Below are 17,728 nucleotides of genomic sequence, written 5' to 3'. Positions count from 1 at the left end.
GTGAATGTGACCCAGATTTTCATAGAATTGGTATGTCTAAAGAACACAATAGATTAATATTATTTTATATTATAGTGGAATTAGTTTTCTTCATCTCATTTTTAAAATCTGCATTTTATTTATCAGTGCCCTGTTATGTTGCTTTTGTTTTGCTACCTTTCCCCAAAAGTGTAGACGATTTTGCATTTTTAATTTTAAAATAATTTTTTTCATTTGGTGTCCAAGAATTTTCTTCATTCAGTGCACATAGAAACTACTGAGTGTATAGTTGTTAACTTAATGTGGGCAAATTATGTTTTGCATGAAAGACAATAAATTTAATGAAACTAGTTTTTGCTATTCATCAGCTATGGGACAGATAACATTGCATTTTATGTAAGACATACAGGCAAGATCTCACTGAGAAACTGACATTTTAGTTATATTCTGAAGGAAGTAAAAGCAGCCACATATTTGGTGCATGAGCATTCCAGGCAGAGGTACACGTGAACAGGCACGTGAACAGGGCCACGGCAAGAGCACAACTGGTGTGTTTGGGAAATAGGAAGGTGTGTCACTGGACTGGAGTCTGTTAGGAGAGCATACTAGGAGATAAGATCAGAGACAGAACAGGGGCCAAATCATATGGGGTCTTATAGGTCAAAGTAAAAACATGGCTTTTTTGAGGAGGCAAAGGAGCCCTTGTAGGGTTTTGGTGGACTGGAGGATTAAACTGACATAAGATAGATTCTAGGAGAAAAGTGTACGCATTTATTTAACATTAGTTTTACATGACACAGGAGCCTTCATAAGAAAACGAAGACCCAAAGACCTGGAGTTAAACACTTACATATTGAACTGGATGACGAGTAGGAAGTTGGAAAAACACACCAAGCAAAGGGACAGCCAAGGAGCATTCACTGGGTGAAGTCACTAGTGAATTAAGGGCTGGTTTAGCAAGGTTTGTTTGTGCAAGCTTCCCTTGGCCTCAACTTCCCTCCCTGCGGAGGAGTGGAGTGTTATTTTTCCTTCTGTTACAGGGAGGATCTCTTTCATGTGGGAGTTTTATCTCCTGCTTTGGAAAGAAAAGGGTCAGAGTGCCCTTCTTGCGTCTGTCTTTTATTATTATTATTTTTTAATGGCTTTAGTTCAAAATAATCCTTAGACTGAAGAAGTATCTTTTGGAGTGGTGTGTTACGTCATCTTCAGGTTTTATTCTGAGATGAAAACCCTCAATGGAGGGTTGTGAAAAACAGGCATATGATCTTACCCGTGTCCAGCAGGACCTCCAGCTTCTATTAGGAATAGACTGAAGGGAATAAAGAAGAGAACAGTCAGGATTATTGCCTGCAATAATCCAGGCAAGAGATGATTGCGGGTTAGTTGGGGCAATGGAAGTATGAAAAGTGTCCAGATTCTGGAATATTCTGAGAGTCTTGCTGACAGGATTTGTTGACTGGAAAGGTGTGAGATAGGAGAGAAGAAAAAAGGTCAGTAATGGGGTTTTTGACTAAAGCAGCTGGAAAGATGAAATTGCCAGTAACTGAGGACAGGGAAGACTGGGCGGAGCAGGGTGTTGAGGTGAGTTTATTGAACTCAGTTTGATATGCTGTCAGACACCTATACAAAAGTCAGGAGTCTGGAGTTATGCATTTGAAAAGTAGTGAAACACATGCTGGGATGAAAGCCAGGAACTTGGACAAGCTTACCTAAGGAATGAGTGCAGATGGAAAAAGAGTCCAAGCCCTGAGCCCAGGAACTCTGTGAAAATGTGGGATGGTAAATGTCTTCATGGTTAGAATGAACTTTTTCAGAACTGCAGTTGCAAACCTGGCCAAACGTTTTAGAAGTCATAAATCTGAAGCACACTCTGAATTTTCCTGGAATAAATATACTTAATTAAAGCCAAAGTTTTAAAACAGATATACTAAATACCCAACATGGCAGATATATTTGTTTTGGTCCATAAAAGGATAGATAAACTTAATGTAAATCAGCTTTAGGAAGGTTTTCTTGCCCTTAAATTAAGGTGGAGGAAACCATTGCATTGTTTTGGGATATATTACATACTTTAATAAATAGCCTTAGGACACTCCTCTGCCTGAATCTGGGGGCTAATTAAGTCTTTGTGCCGGTTGTCTACTCTTGTTATTTTTTCCCTGAATAGTATTGAGTCTATATCCACATTTGTCCTTTTGATCCAGTAGTTTAATCAAATCACTGATCAATTCTGTGGGGAAAACAAATCAACTGAATGTGTTGTCTGAATTATCACTAACTACTTGACTAGGCAATGGGTCATTTTAGTCCAGATGAATAATCTGAATCATTATCTCTTATTTTTTCCTCAAAAGTTAAATGTTCAGAATTCATATTGCAATTGGACTTTTTGTGGCTACCACATTTGCAACCATGTGGGTAAGAAGTTGCCTCTAGTCATTTGTTTTAAAAAAAAAAAAAAAGGCATCCTTTTTAAAGGGTAACGGTAATGAAAACTTGTAGGAAAAGACTTAGAAAGTGCCTTCCTTACAATTACTAACCTTCGCTTTAGTTTCCTTTAGGTCAGATCAAACTCTGGGAGGCTAAAGTTGAAGAGGTGGACAGATCCTGTGATTCAGATGAAGATTACGAAGCCAGTGGACGCAGCCTGATGTCCACGCATTACACCATTGTCATCCACCCCAAAGACCAAGGTCCAACTTACCTCCTAATTGGATCCAAGCATGAAAAGGTATTTAAAGTCTTGTTGGTTGATTTAAAATGATTCAGACTTATATTATACAAGCATTGGTAATAATTTTCAAATTAATTTTATGGAAATGAGGAAGAAACTTTTGCTAAAGATTCTCAGCTGTCTTTTTAAAAATTTATTTTTTTAAATTTATTATCATTATTATTATTTGCACTGCTAGGGTCAAACTCAGGGCCCACACATGCTAGACAAGGGCCCTACCTCTGAGTTATATCCTCAGTCCTCTTCAGAGATTTTTTTTTACACCTTGGAAATAAGCCTTGTTCCAACATGTCATTTTTAAGTCCTATCAATGAAGGTCATCTCTAGGCTGAAGCTAGTGCCTGAGAGTGGAGGATAAAGGAACCTATGTTTTAAAATGTGAATCTCTCATATATATTTTTTTGGTGAATCTAAGACCTCTACCCTATATTTTTTGCTCATTTTGGATAAAAATTTGGTTCAGATATAATTGAAAATGAATTATTATAGGTATTATATGTATGTGCAATCATATATGACAAATATGACATATTACAAATTGATAGGGAAGTAATGAATTTTTTGCTTATTGTAAGTTGTATTGTATGTTTATTATATATTGGTGAAATTGGCTATTAAGGAAAACATTGTTTAAATTTTTCTTCTTACACATATAACAAAATGAATTCCAGATTAAAGAATTAAAAGAGTTTTATGAAATTATTCTCTTTTCTTTTGATACTAGGGATTGAACCCTAGGGTACTTTAACACTCAAGCTACATCTCCTGTCCTTTTTTTATTTTAAGGCAGGATCTCACTAAGTTGCTTAGAGCCCTGCTAACCGGCTAAGGCTGGCCTTGAACTTGTAATCTTCCTCCCTCAGCCTACCAAGCCACTGGGAATAAAAGTAGGAGCCACTGTACCTGGCTGAAATTATTCTTAAAAAGCCTTTATGTGATTTCTGAATAGAAAGTACTTTCTAAGTAAAAAAGACAATGAAATAAGTCACAGTGGCAAGGGTGGATAAACTTGACTTTAAAAATTACAATGCTTCTTGATATCAAATAAAATAATAAATAAAACTAAAAGATAATACAGAGCACACCCCAAATATTTCATGGATAGCTGCTATATCTTTTACATATAAATAACTTGTAAATTATGACTGTTAATAATGACAATTGTTTTTAAACACTTGTATAAGGCAAAATGCTAAGTGCCTCTTCTTCACTTTTGTAATACCTGTGGGAGATGATCTTATTCTCATTAACAGATGGAAAAATGGAAGCACTTTCCTGTGATCAGTCTAGCAAGAGGCAGAGATGGTATTTAGACCCAAATCTCTGCCTTGAAGCCTGTGTTCCCAAACAGTTAGTTACCTCTGCTGCCTCCCATTCGATTTGAAAAGTATTGTTTCCAATAGAAAAATGGGACGAAAATCCAGTGAACAATTAACTGAGAAAAGTTAATGGTTAATTCATGTTTAGACTCATCTATAATACAAAATGCTAATTTTATATTTTATAAAAATATATCATTTTATAAAAAATGATAATTTTTTTATGTCTCTCAAGTTATCAAAGATTTTAAAAATTATGTGGTGCACCTGTAATGAGGGAAACACAGTAGAAATTGGCATAACACTCTGGGAAGTACTCTGAAATTCAGTTTCACGAGTTCCTACAAATGTTTGTGCCTTAGCAATGATCCATAATTCTTCTTCAAGAATGGAGGAAATAATTATAAATGTAGCCAAATAATTATATTAAATAACTAATTTAAATTTATATGAATGTATTTATTAGTCTTTTAAAAAGAATTGTCTCTGAAATTTTTGAAACATAAAACATGACAGATACATTTTTTAAATTAACAAATGTTAGATGTCACAGTATTTTTATCAGTGAGAAATTCATAACCATCTAAATGTCAACAAGAAATTAATTTTATGAAAATCGTATTTTTATTTAATAGAATATCCTGTAGGCATTCAAATTTGTTTATAGAGAATTTGTAGCAAAAAGGAAGGAGTGCTTGTACTGTGTTAGCAAAATTCAGAAATTATCTATTTTGTAAAAACAGATTAATTCTACATATTGATTTTAATTACATATCAATTTAATCTACATATATATTTTCACAGAGGAAATAAACACCAGTATCTTATCTTTGGGAGTGGAAAAATTTGATAGTATTTTCGTCTTTAAATTTTCTGGATTCCCTAAGTATTCTGTATATGTTACTTTGGAAGTTAGATTTTAAATTCAATAGAATTCATTGTATGTCTTAAAGTAGTAATAACTGGTGGTATTTATTCTAGTCTCTTAACATGTATTACTCTCTTTAATTTTGTCATGTTTTTCTAAGAAGCATATATAGAAAATCATAAAAATATAAATAGAGGATGTGGGGAAAAAGGTACACTCATACATTGCTGGTGGGGCTGCAAATTAGTGCAGCCACTCTGGAAAGCAGTGTGGAGATTCCTTAGAAAACTTGGAATGGACCTACCATTTGACCCAGCTATCCCACTCCTCGGCCTATACCCAAAGGACTTAAAATCAGCACGCTACAGAGATACAGCCACATCAATGTTCATAACGGCTCAATTCACAATAGCCAGACTATGGAACCAACCTAGATGCCCTTCAATTGATGAATGGATAAAGAAACTGTGGTATATATATACAATGGAATATTACTCAGCTATAAAGAATAATAAAATTATGGCATTTTGCAGGCAAATGAAGCTATAAAGAATAATAAAATTATGGCATTTTGCAGGCAAATGAATGAAATTGGAGAATATCATGTTAAGTGAGATAAGCCAATCTCAAAAATCCAAAAGAGGAATGTTCTCACTGATAAGCGGATGATGACACTTAGTGGGGGGTGGGAGTGGGACAAGAATGGAGGAAGGAGGGACTGTATAGAGGGAAAAGAGAGGTGGGAGGGGTGGGGGGAAGGAAAAAAATAACGGAATGAATCAAACATCATTACTCTATGTAAATTTATGAATATGCAAATGGTATGCTGTTACTCCATGTACAAACAGAAACAACATGTATCCCATTTGTTTACAATAAAAATAAATTAAAAAAATATATATATAAATAACAGGAAAAGGTACTATGAGTGCAATACAACTGAGTCCACCTCAGATTGACTAATTGGCTTCTAATTACTATTTTAAAATTAAAGAAAGTGGTTTATTTTGAGTCTCAGAGTTTCCTACTGTTGCTGCAAATTGTTATTTTCCTGAAGCAATCAAGATTATATCTTGGTTAACATATCTATCACTGTGTTCTGGTTTTAAGGACACCTGGCTTTATCACCTGACTGTTGCAGCTGGAAGTAACAATGTGAATGTTGGATCTGAGTTTGAACAACTCGTGTGCAAATTGCTAAATATAGAAGGGGAATCTTGTAAGTTCCTAAGCATTTAAGGCTTTACAATTTGTGGAATGGACCACAAACCCCTTAGCTTAATGGAGTTTTTACTTTGTGGGTTCCTGTTTCCTTGCAATGTATCCATCTTGACATTGACTTTGCTTTTCATGAGCCAAAATTCTCACTGGGATACTGAGACTCCAGAGACATCATTCCCTAATATGCTGTGTCCTGTCACGCCCTGCTGACCCTGCTCACATTGCTCCCTCTGTTTGGAATACCCCTCTTCCTTGGTGGTCCTCACCAACATAGTGAAATCCTGCTCAGTCTTAGGCTATCCTTGATCACCCCACTCCGGCTTGGCATCTGGCTCACAAAAGGCCCTTAATCAATGTTAAATCTGTGTCATAATGCACTTTGCTATTTAATTCATTTGTAGCTTTGCATTGAAATTAGCTTTTGTGGTAAGGATTCTCATTAAGAGTCTAGATTCTATCCTATGCTACACATATGAACAAAGACCATATTTTATTTGCAGTGTCCAGTGTAGGAATTGAATAAACTAATTTTAGGAATGGCTTCAAATTCTTCTTTATACGTCCTCCTATTTGGCTTCTCTAGATTTGGCTTCCCAGATCTTCTTACGTATTGTCATCTCTATACCTAGGTCACCACCTGTTGGCACAGTTAATCAATGTAGCAGTGCTCTGGTGGACTTGTCCTAGCCTAGTAAATTAGGTCCCAACTCTTCTACATTATTTTATCTAAAACAGAAACATTAGCGGCACAGTGGCCTGGCAACTGAAACCAAAGTAATGTTGTCAAATGTTTTTCCTAATCTTTGTGATGAAACTAATGTGAATGAGCTAATTTCTAAAGAGTTGATCTAATGGGAGATGGAAATAAATAAATGAATAATTCCATTTTTTCTTCACTATTCTTCTGTGTATAGCCTCCCAAATATGGAGACACCCTACTTTGTGTCACAGCAAAGAAGGAATCCTTTCCCCTCTGACCACACTGCCTTCTGAAGCTCTGCAGACAGAAGCCATTAAGTTATTTAAGGTAAAATTATTATATGTAAATAATTTAATTGAACTGAAAAATAATAAAAACTTGGGTTATATAGTTTCATTTTCTCAAGCTGAAAATGTGATTATTTTAATTAAGAAATCTATTGCCTGGGGTTGTGGCTCAGTGGTAGAGTGCTTGCCTAGCACTTTGAGGCACTGGGCTCAATCCTTAGCACTACATAAAAAAAAAAAAAACAATCAATAATAATAGTAATAATTACAAAGTGAATATATTGCGTCCATCTACATACAACTAAAATTTTTTTAAAAATCTTTAAAAATCTAGAAGAAAAATCATGAGAAGATCTGGAGACTATCTAGAGAAGCCAAATAGGAGGATATATAAAGAAGAACTTGAAGTCATTCCTAGAATCAGTTCAAAATAAAATTAGGTAAATTTAAATGATTTCAGACTTCAGGCTCCAGCAGTATTTGGGATTTACTGAAATAAACTGTGTATGGTTTTGGCAGTGTCAAACACTTGATATCAGAAATTGTTTCCCCTGGACTTCTCAAATAGAAAGACTGCACATCACAGCAGCCTCAGCGTTGGGAGAGGGATCATCTCCTTTAATGTTGCTCTCAAATTCTTATTCTCCATCTCCATTAGAAATCCCTGACTACTTGAAACTTGCCACTCAACTATGTCACTCTTTATCCCATCTCTTGTCATTAGTCACTTTCTGTAACTCCTCAAATGGCATTAAGGATTTTGGTTCCTAGCTCACATTCTTCCTCTCTTATTTCATTCATTTTTAAAAATTTCCATAATAGAATGTTTTAAAAAATCTACCTGTAGAATATACAAATACCAAAACTAAGAAATATCATACAAACATATTTGAAAATCTGCATAAGTGATCAATTTTATAAGGAAATATAAATGAGCAAAATTTTTCAACAGAATTTACCACATTTTATGTGTGATAATTCAATGCCATTTAAATTATCCCAAATATAGAAAAAGAAGGAAATTTTCCCAAATCAATGTTGTTGTTGTTGTTTGTTATGTTTTGTATCAGGACTTGAACCCAGGGGCACTTTACCACTGAGCCACATCCCCAGCCCTTTTTAAATTTTTTTCATTTTGAGACAGGATCTCACTAAGTTGTTTAGGGCCTTACTAAGTTGCTGAGGCTAGCTTTGAACTTGCAATCTTCTTGCCTCAGTCTTCCAAGCCACTGAGATTACAGGTGTGCATCATTGTACCTGGCTTCCTTTAATTTTTTAATTTGGAAATTTTCTAACCTAAAATAGAGAGAATATTATGAGGTCATGACCTATAGTCATCAGCATGTGACTGATTTTATATTATTTTCCCATGTGCACTGTTCCCTGACCTGAGATCACTTTGAAACAATCCCCAATCATTATACCACCATATACTTTTTGTGAAGTGTTAACTTTGGTACCAGGCTCCAGCAAAGATTGTACTAAATAGAGAATATTTCATGCAAAAATAATTAATAACAATCAAAATACAATATGGCCAGGCATAGTGGCACACACCTGTATTCCTAGCCACTCAGGAGGCTGAGGCAGAGGATTGCAAGTTCAAGACCAGTTTCAGCAACTTAATGAGGCCCTGAGCAACTTAGTGATACCCTGTCTCAAAACAAAAATAAATACATAAATAAATAAAAACAGCTGGAGGTGGAGTTCAGTGGCAAAACACCCCTAGGTTCAATATCCAGTACCCACCCCCCAAAAAAAATCCATTAACAATTCTATTAACATTATTAATTAAGTAATCATCTCAATGTCTCAATAGATGCTGGGAAGTCATCATCATCTATAGATGCTGACAAATTCAACATTCATAAAATAGTAATAGATTATTATTATTAACATGATGAAATATTTCTGTCTTTGCTAAAAGCAAGCACATACTTTGTGAAGAAATGTTAGAATATTTTCCATTAAAGTGAGGAACAAAATAAGTTTATTCCTATTACTATTTTTAAACTTTTAATTAAAGTATAAATTATGTAATATTTATCATTCTTATTGCTTAACATTTTGTTAGGAAACTAGCCTATATGATTATGAAATAAAAAGAAATTAGAGTGGGCTGGGGTTGTGGCTCAGTGGTAGAGCACTTGCCTAGCATGTGTGAGGCACTGGACTCAATTCTCAGCATCACATATAAATAAATGAATAAAGGTCCATCCACATCTAAAAACAAATTAAAAAAAAAAGAAATTAGAGCATATAAATCAGGAATGAAAATATTTAGAGATGTTATAATTATATACCCAGAAAACTCAACAGAACAGGCTAAAAAGCTACTATAAGCAAAAGGAGAATTCCATAAGATAGTGAGGCACAAAGTTAAAAAAAAATATATGCAGGAACCAAAACCTTTTTTAAGTACAAATACCAACCAGTTAGAAGATAAAAGAAAGGACTACTTAACAGTACTGGATTTATCTTATGTATGATGGTTCTCATACATTGAACAACAGGCAGGACAGTTGTTCTCAGGGTATTCCTAAGAACATATGTGTTAGGTCCTATGATTGCCAGGGCGTAATGGTCCTGTCTGGAGATAGTTTCAAAATTGCAGTGGAGGAAGGAGCACCACAATATTGCTTAGCAATCTTCCTGAGTTGCAGAGACAGAATTCAGAATTTGAGGAGGTCAGGATGATTAGGATTCACAGACTGGGAGGAGAGAACTAGAGAAAGAGAGAGAGAGAGAAAGAGAGAAAGACAGAGAGAGAGAGAGAGAGAGAGACAGAAAAAGAGAGAGAGAGAGAGAGAGAGAGAGAGAGAGAGAGGAGAGAGATATATCTGCAGCGTCCCTCTCGATTTTTCTTCTGACAATTGACAAGCATAAGTATATGAGGAAACTACCTGAGGCTAGGGCAAGAACCACCAGAAAGCAATAGGCGGAAAAATTTCTTGGAGCTCCCTCAGAGCTGAAAAGTTTGCTTTCCCATCATCCAAAAGGGAGGCAACACATTGAGTTTCAAGTAGAGTACTCAAAAGGTTGTTGCCTCAGTCACAGGCCCAAAGCAGTCCTAGACTAAAGTCTGTTCTTGTGCACCCTAAGAAAACCTAAAGGGAAGGCTTGAAAGAATCAAACTGCATCCAAGTAATTTAACAAACTCAAAAATTTTGAAGAATACCAAAAAATCTAGGGCCCAAGGATATAAAATTCGTCATGTCTGAACCCAATCAAAAATCACCAGACATACAGAGAATTGGATTAATTATGACATATACTGATAAACAAAAGCAATTATAAAAGTATATGATGCAGATGAGAAGGACGTTTCTGTGTTTTGGTTATCTTTTACTTACATTAAACATTTCCTCAACACTTTAGTGGTTTAAAACAACAAATATTTTGTATTTCACACAGTTGGAAAGGGTCAGGAATCTGGAAGCATTTAACTGGTTGGTTCTGACTCAGGGTCTCAAGAGGTAACCGTTGATCTGTCAGCTGGGACAATGGTCATTGGAAGACTTGACTGGGGCTCTTGGTGGGACATCTCTGTTCCTCACTATGTGGCCCTCTCCATGTGACTGTTGAAGACATGGCAGCTGCCTTCCCCCAGAGCCAGTATTCTAAGAAGGAAAGAGAAGGCAACCAAGATGAAAGCCACACCATTTTTATAATATAATCCCAAAGGTGACAACCCACTTTCATCTGCCCACACAGACCAACCCTGGTAAAATATGAGAGGGCATTATCTGAGAGTTTAAGTAGCAGAAAGTGAATATCATTGGGAGCCCTCTTGAAGACACTCATACTTCATATATTCAAAAAGGTAGAAGAAGGCATGAGCATTTTAAGGAGGTTGATGGAAGATATTTAAAAGACTCAAATTTTTAGAGATAAAAATGCAACAGCCAAAGTGAATAATATACTGAATGAGAGGAACACATATTTTGAAGCTCTGTTATTATTTACATAAACATTTAAGGTTGTTCTGTCCTCCAGATAAACTGATCCTTTTATCATTGTAAAATGGCAGAATTCCTTGCTCTGAAATCTACCTTGTCTGTGGTTCTTGAATCTACTCCATATTTCTTCACTTGATCTTAGCCAAAAGGCCAAGAAGTGATTCCACATTTCTTTTGATTAGTATTATCATAATATATCTTTTCCCATCATTTTAAACAAAAATTATTGCTAAAAAGAGAATCTAATTCATGAAGAATAAATCTAATCATTTCTCACCTTAAGCATATCACTTTTTTTCATTTAATTCAGACCTGCCAGCTTTTTATAAATGCAGCAGTTGACTCCCCTGCAATTGATTACCATATATCTCTAGCTCAGAGTGCTTTACAAATCTGTCTGACACATCCTGAGCTACAGAATGAAATTTGCTGTCAACTTATTAAACAGACAAGACGAAGACAGCCCCAGAATCAACCAGGACCATTGCAGGTATGTTTTGATACAGATATGTGCAATGTAAAATGGTGCTGTTTTCCTGGTTGTAAGAATAGTACAGTATAAACATTTGGAAAATATGAAAAAAGTGAAAAAAATAGCTGTCAGTATTTTGATGTACATCCTTTTGGTTTATTTATATATTTGTATTTTTTATATTAATGTAGATGTATTTGTAAATGTATGCACACTCGTTTTTTGGTATTACCAAAGTCACAATGTGCACGTTGCTTTTTTAAAACTATAGAATGGAATAACTTACCCTATATCCTTAAACATTGTTCAAAACCTTAATGATCATATTAATATCAATCACTATGCATTTAGGTTTTTTCAGCTATTTTTCTATAATAAATAGCTCTACAATAGACATTTTGAATCAAATTCTTGTGTATGAGTTCAGTGAATTCCTTTGAACACATTTCAAGTGTTTCCCTATATCTTTAATAATATTCAGTGCAATTCTTTCAAAATTTTTCCAGGAGAAAAATAGTAATTCATTATTAATTTGGGATGCATTTATTTATTTGTTAGTGCAGTTGATTGTATTTTTTAGATGTTTCGGAGTCATTTGTTTTTATTCTCAATTAAATGTCTATTTTTATCTTTGCATATTGACTCTGTGTTAACCAAAGAATAAAACGGAAACTTTTTATCCCCAGTGTATAGGATTCTCAGGGTTGGATCCAATTTGGGGGAGACTTGAAACTTAGACACTTAAAAAAAAGAGCAGAAGGACTGGGGATGCAGCTCAGTGGCAGAGTACTTGCTTACCATGCTCAAGAACCTGGGTTTGATCCCCAATACTGAAAAAAAAGTGAAAAATATATTACTTTCACATGTCTTTAAAACATAATGACCATTTAAACATACGATCTTTGCAGTGCCTTGGAAAGGGCCTGTACAAGAGAGAGGTTCTGAAGCCAAAGCTGATCATCCGACTCCTTTGGCTCCTCTTTGTCCTCTTCGAGCCCCCAGCTTACAGTGAATGAATAAACCAGACCCCCAATTCTTAAAACACACCCTGAACCTAGCATTATCCCTGTTACCTGGATTTCCCCTTCCTTTTTCCCACTTGTAGACCTTATAGTTCAGCCAAGTGACATCCTCCATGTGAGTCCTTCTCTGACTCACCTAGCAGATAGACCTTCTCTCCATTAGTTTTATTTTCAAGAATTAATACATAGGGTTATTATGTTATATAATTCACTGTTTGGATATCTAACTGTGTAGTAGACTGTAGACTTCTCAAGGGCAGGGACAATGCCTATTCCTCAATCCTTTTTTATATTACATTTTAAAAATCACTAAAGTTAAACTTGCTTTATGAAGAAAAGGTATATAGAAAGGAATAGAGCAAAGGAAAAGTAAAAATCACATATAATTCTGTTACCTAAAGATAACCTCTGTTAGGAGTAGAAGTACTTTGGATTAGACAAAGGGGAATGAGGGAAGAGAGGGGGGATGGGAATGAGAAAGATAGTAGAATGAATTTGACATTACTTTACTATGTGCATATATGAATACACAGCCAATGTAACTCCACATCATGCACAACCAGAAGAATGGGAAGTTATACTCCAGGTATGTATAATATGTCAAAATACATTCTTTGTCATGTATAACTAATAAGAACAAATTTTTAAAAGTATATTCTAAAAAAAAAAAAAAAAACCTCTGTTAATATTTTTATACTTGTACCCTTTTTATGTGTTTATATATGTATGCTTGTATGGGTAGATAGGTTTTGATTTTAAGTATATGATTTTTTTTTACCATTTTATAATCTACCTTTCTCAAAGCTGCTAATTTTTTAATGAATGAGTAAACACATAAATGAATAAAAAAGAAATAATGTCCCTAATCTTTGAGTGTTATGTCATAAAGGACTACTGTGTCCACTTGGTACCTCAGTTGTAGACAATAGTATACACAACTGGATGGATCATGCATCTGACCCTATGTAAAGCTTTTGCCTTTAATGTAGTATAAATGCTTTAAATAATGTATACGGGAAGAAGCAAACATTTGGGTGTGGAGATAACCACCAGCCCGTGGCTCTCCCAAACTCTTGTCAGGCATTCTCCTCTGACAGCTGTTGATTGGCATGACATCTAACCTGCGGTGCTTCTCTTTGCCCAGGGCTGGCAGCTCTTGGCACTCTGTGTTGGCCTCTTCCTTCCCCATCATCCTTTCCTGTGGCTCCTTGGGCTCCATCTAAAGAGGAACGCAGATTCCAGGTGTGCAGAACACTACCAGCTGAATTATTTATGTGGCCTCTGAAAATCTACCATAAATCATAAGTTTTAAAAACCTGCCAGGTACCTTTTTAGAATATGTGAACAAATTTGGTATAGGAAATCTTTAGTTATTACTTATGTGGAGCTTGGAAATATTTCCTTTTTTATGTTACTGATCTTATGAAAAATTGTAATAAAAACTTGAAAATCTGAGAAAAGAATATTTTTAAGTGAAAAGTCTGGCTCATTTCAGATATGGATGACTTAGCATGAATGGATGCTCATTCAATAAAATCAAGTATTTTTTCCTTAGTTTCCTCTTTTACTGGTTGACCATTTAATTATTTTATGTGGAGAACTTCCCCTATGGTCTTCCTCTTTTTATGATTGTATGTATTTGAATTACTTCAGCATTTTTACTCCCTTGAAAGAAACATTTAAAATTCACTTAGAATGAAACCCAAGGCACTCAGCTAAGGCTTTCCCAGGATCATTTTGTCCAAAGAGGTTCATGTTAGGTTGCTTAAATAGACCCTTGGACTAACACAAATAAACACAAAAACAAAATGCAACTTGGAAATAAGAGGAAAATATTCTGCAGTTCATAATGTGTGCTAGGAACCCTATGATCAAGGTCATGTGATTTCTGTTGCAGTCATTGAACCCCCTGGACAAAGGGTGACACCATTGGGTCTGTCTAGTAAACACCTGACTATAAATATATTTTAAAGTGTTATCAATCTGCTTTTATAAACAAAACGAAAATTACACAAAGTTTTTACATTATATACAAATGAGAAAAAATAAGATCTCAATCCAATTTTTACATTATTTATCCTAGTGGTTTTGTTTAATGCTTAACATTTTTAACATGCGTGTGTGTTTTAGGGTAAAGAAGGAATATATTTTAAAATTTTTCTTTGAAGACATCTTCTTGCCTTGTTTGGCACTGTAACTTCAAAAGAGGACTCTGCTGCATCTTGTTTAAATTACTTTATACTATTCTTTATACAATCACTTTCTTTATATTTATTAATATAATCACTACATATATTGACTGTATTGGGACTGGTAGTTTTAAATCTAGTTTGTGACTAATACAAAAAAGTTAAAGAATATTTATAAGGACATTTGAGTTAGTTGGTAGCGAAAGTAAAGAAACTGGAATTTGAGAAATGTGATAGCGATTTACTGTTATTATTCAAAAAAGAAAAACTACTGTCAAATCTATTATAATGCATTGTAATAATGAATAGAAAGGGAAGTTTTCTTGATGATTGCAGTATTAGATTGTCATAATTAAATTTATTCTTAGATTTTAAGTTTTATATTTCAGGACAGAATTTGGGAAATATGCCATTTACTGCCAGCGATGTGTAGAAAGAACTCAACAAAATGGAGATCGAGAAGCAAGACCCTCAAGAATGGAAATTCTTTCAACCCTTCTTCGAAACCCTTATCATCATTCCTTGCCTTTTAGTATCCCAGTGCACTTCATGAATGGGATATATCAGGTGTGTTAACCTTTTTACTGTAATGAAAATGTGTTTGGCCAAGAAATCTAGGGAAGTAAGACTACACCTAGCTTGGTCAGTACCTGGAAGTGATAAACCTTCAAATGTATTAGATCTTTTATCAAAACAACTGAGTTTTGAAATAGTGTTGCTAAAAAGGATTCACACTAAAAACAAAACCATATTGAACAAAATAAGGAATAGATTTCACTACAATTATTATTGTGATGATTTCAATGTTATTATAATTGTGATGGATAAAATCAAATACACTTTGGTCAAGTTATTTTCCCCCCATCAGTCCCCCTGCTAGGTAGGAAATAATTACTAACATTTGAGTATGCACAATTTTAGTCTCTTTTAAAGTCGCCAAATCTCAGGAAAGCTTTCCCAGGCCCTCCCAGTTCTTAGATCTGGATGTCACTTATTTACTGAAGGAAACATGATCCAAAGCCAGCAATTAGTCTTTGTGGTCATAGCCTTTTATCACTAAACTCAGATACTTAACTGCCTCTTAAAGAAACAAACATTAAATACATAAAAGTATTCATTTATTTAAAATATTTCTTGTTTATTTTCTTTCATTTGCTTAAAGATTGCATTTTGTATTGTACTTTTTGATTTGCTTCTAATATGTAAACATAATATCTGAAAGATATTGATAGCTATCAAATGAGATCATTTGATTCTGTTTTGCATTTTATCTGTTGTCTGTAGCTGAGGTTTCTGAATTCTTACAGCAAGCTGACTACTGCGGTAACCTTGCTAATTTTCTCCAGTGGAGCTTTAGGACAAAATGTTAAAACACCTACAGAAATATGTGCTGTCATTAAGCATGCATCAAGCATGCCCTGTTCCCTGCCCTGAAGTCTCTGTTTCAAACATATATTCTCTTTAAAAGAACACTGCTTTGTTATTTCTGTCCAGGTAGTTGGGTTTGATGCTTCTACCACAGTGGAAGAATTCTTGAATACTTTGAACCAGGATACAGGAATGAGGAAGCCGGCGCAGTCTGGATTTGCATTGTTCACTGACGATCCTTCTGGCAGAGACCTAGAGCATTGTCTTCAAGGAAACATCAAGGTGAAGCCAAGGCCTCCTAAGGAGCCAGACCTGGCAAGCAGCAAAGAAGCTACTCTTTAGTCTTTGCAAGGAGTTTAGTTCAAGGTTTTCCCAAAATTTAAGGACCCTGATCTTCAAACACACACACACACACACACACACACACACACACTGCAGAACTTTGTCAAAAGTCAGAATTCTTAATAGACAATCCTCACACACATAATACTCCATGTTAAAGGGAGGAAGCTGGCACACACCTGTAATCCCTGCGGCTTTGGAGGTTGAGGCAGGAGGATGGAGAGTTAAACACCCCTGGGTTCAATCCCTGTTACCAAAAAAATTAAATTAAAATTAAAATTAATTTTAAAAAATAAAGGGAGGAAAAGGAATAATAATGATACTGATACTCTAAATAATGGGATAGCGGGAATGGAGGTGTGAAAGTTCTGATAAAATGACTTTGTTTTTTTCACTCAATATTTCTGAATTATTTTTAGTACTTCATGGGCTGGGCTGAACCCTTTGGAGGACACAAGAGGGACCAGAAATGACTTTTTCCCACTGTGTACTTATAGTTTGCTTAGGGAAGAACAGATTTATTCACTGATAACCCTAAACTGGAATTGAAAGTAGAGTACTGTGAACTTTGCATGAAGGGCAAGATTAAGTTTGTGCTGGGAACCAGGGAAGACTTGAACTACAGTTTGAAAGATGGGTGGAAAATGAACTGTGGAAATAAAGAATGGTGTGTGTGTGTGTGTGTGTGTGTGTGTGTGTGTGTGCGTGTGTGTGTGTTTTACTAGGGATTGAATCCAGGGAAGCCAACACTAAGCTACATCCCCAGTCCTTTTTATTTTTTATTTTGAGACAAGATCTTGCTAAGTTGCTTAGAGCCTCTCTAAGTAGCTGAGGCTGGCCTCAAACTTGTGATCTTCTATCTCAGCTTCCTGAGTTGCTGGGATTACAGGCATGTACCACCACACCCAGCTTAAAGAAGAGGGTTTTAAAAAAAAAATCTTTTCCAGATTGGGTATGGGGTTGTAGCTCAGTGGTAGAGTGCTTGCTTGTCTAGCATGCATGAGGCACTGAGTTTGATTCTCAGCACCACATACAAATAAATAAAAAATAAAGGTCCATCAACAACTAAAATTTTTTTTTAATTTGTCCATCCATAACTAAAAAATATTTTTTAAAAATCTTTCCTCGATCAGAGTAAAATAACTTTAATAAAGTTTCCATCAAGTGATGGCAACGATTAGAAATACAGAATTATAGAACCATAAGAGACCTTAGAAAAACATTCCACTTATTCTGCAAATGAGGAAATGGAGGTTTAGAGAGGGAAA

At 35.1% G+C, this 17,728-nt stretch overlaps 1 protein-coding gene across 1 annotated transcript in view; it reads left to right on the top strand.

Moving 5' to 3' along the window:
• Positions 1 to 17,728, top strand: part of PLEKHH2 (pleckstrin homology, MyTH4 and FERM domain containing H2) — a 145,936-nt gene that overhangs the window by 106,969 nt on the left and 21,239 nt on the right. The window contains 7 exon segments of the mRNA XM_079109757.1: positions 2,531 to 2,710; positions 6,011 to 6,119; positions 7,036 to 7,148; positions 11,378 to 11,557; positions 13,706 to 13,803; positions 15,140 to 15,317; positions 16,245 to 16,400. Of these exon segments, the coding sequence (XP_078965883.1) occupies positions 2,531 to 2,710; positions 6,011 to 6,119; positions 7,036 to 7,148; positions 11,378 to 11,557; positions 13,706 to 13,803; positions 15,140 to 15,317; positions 16,245 to 16,400 (1,014 nt within the window).

The sequence above is a fragment of the Sciurus vulgaris genome, assembly GCF_902686455.1.
Source record: "Sciurus vulgaris genome assembly, chromosome: 14".
Classification (NCBI taxonomy): domain Eukaryota; kingdom Metazoa; phylum Chordata; class Mammalia; order Rodentia; family Sciuridae; genus Sciurus; species Sciurus vulgaris.
Note: the sequence above shows the minus strand (reverse complement) of the source record. Positions and strands in the feature narration are given on the sequence as shown.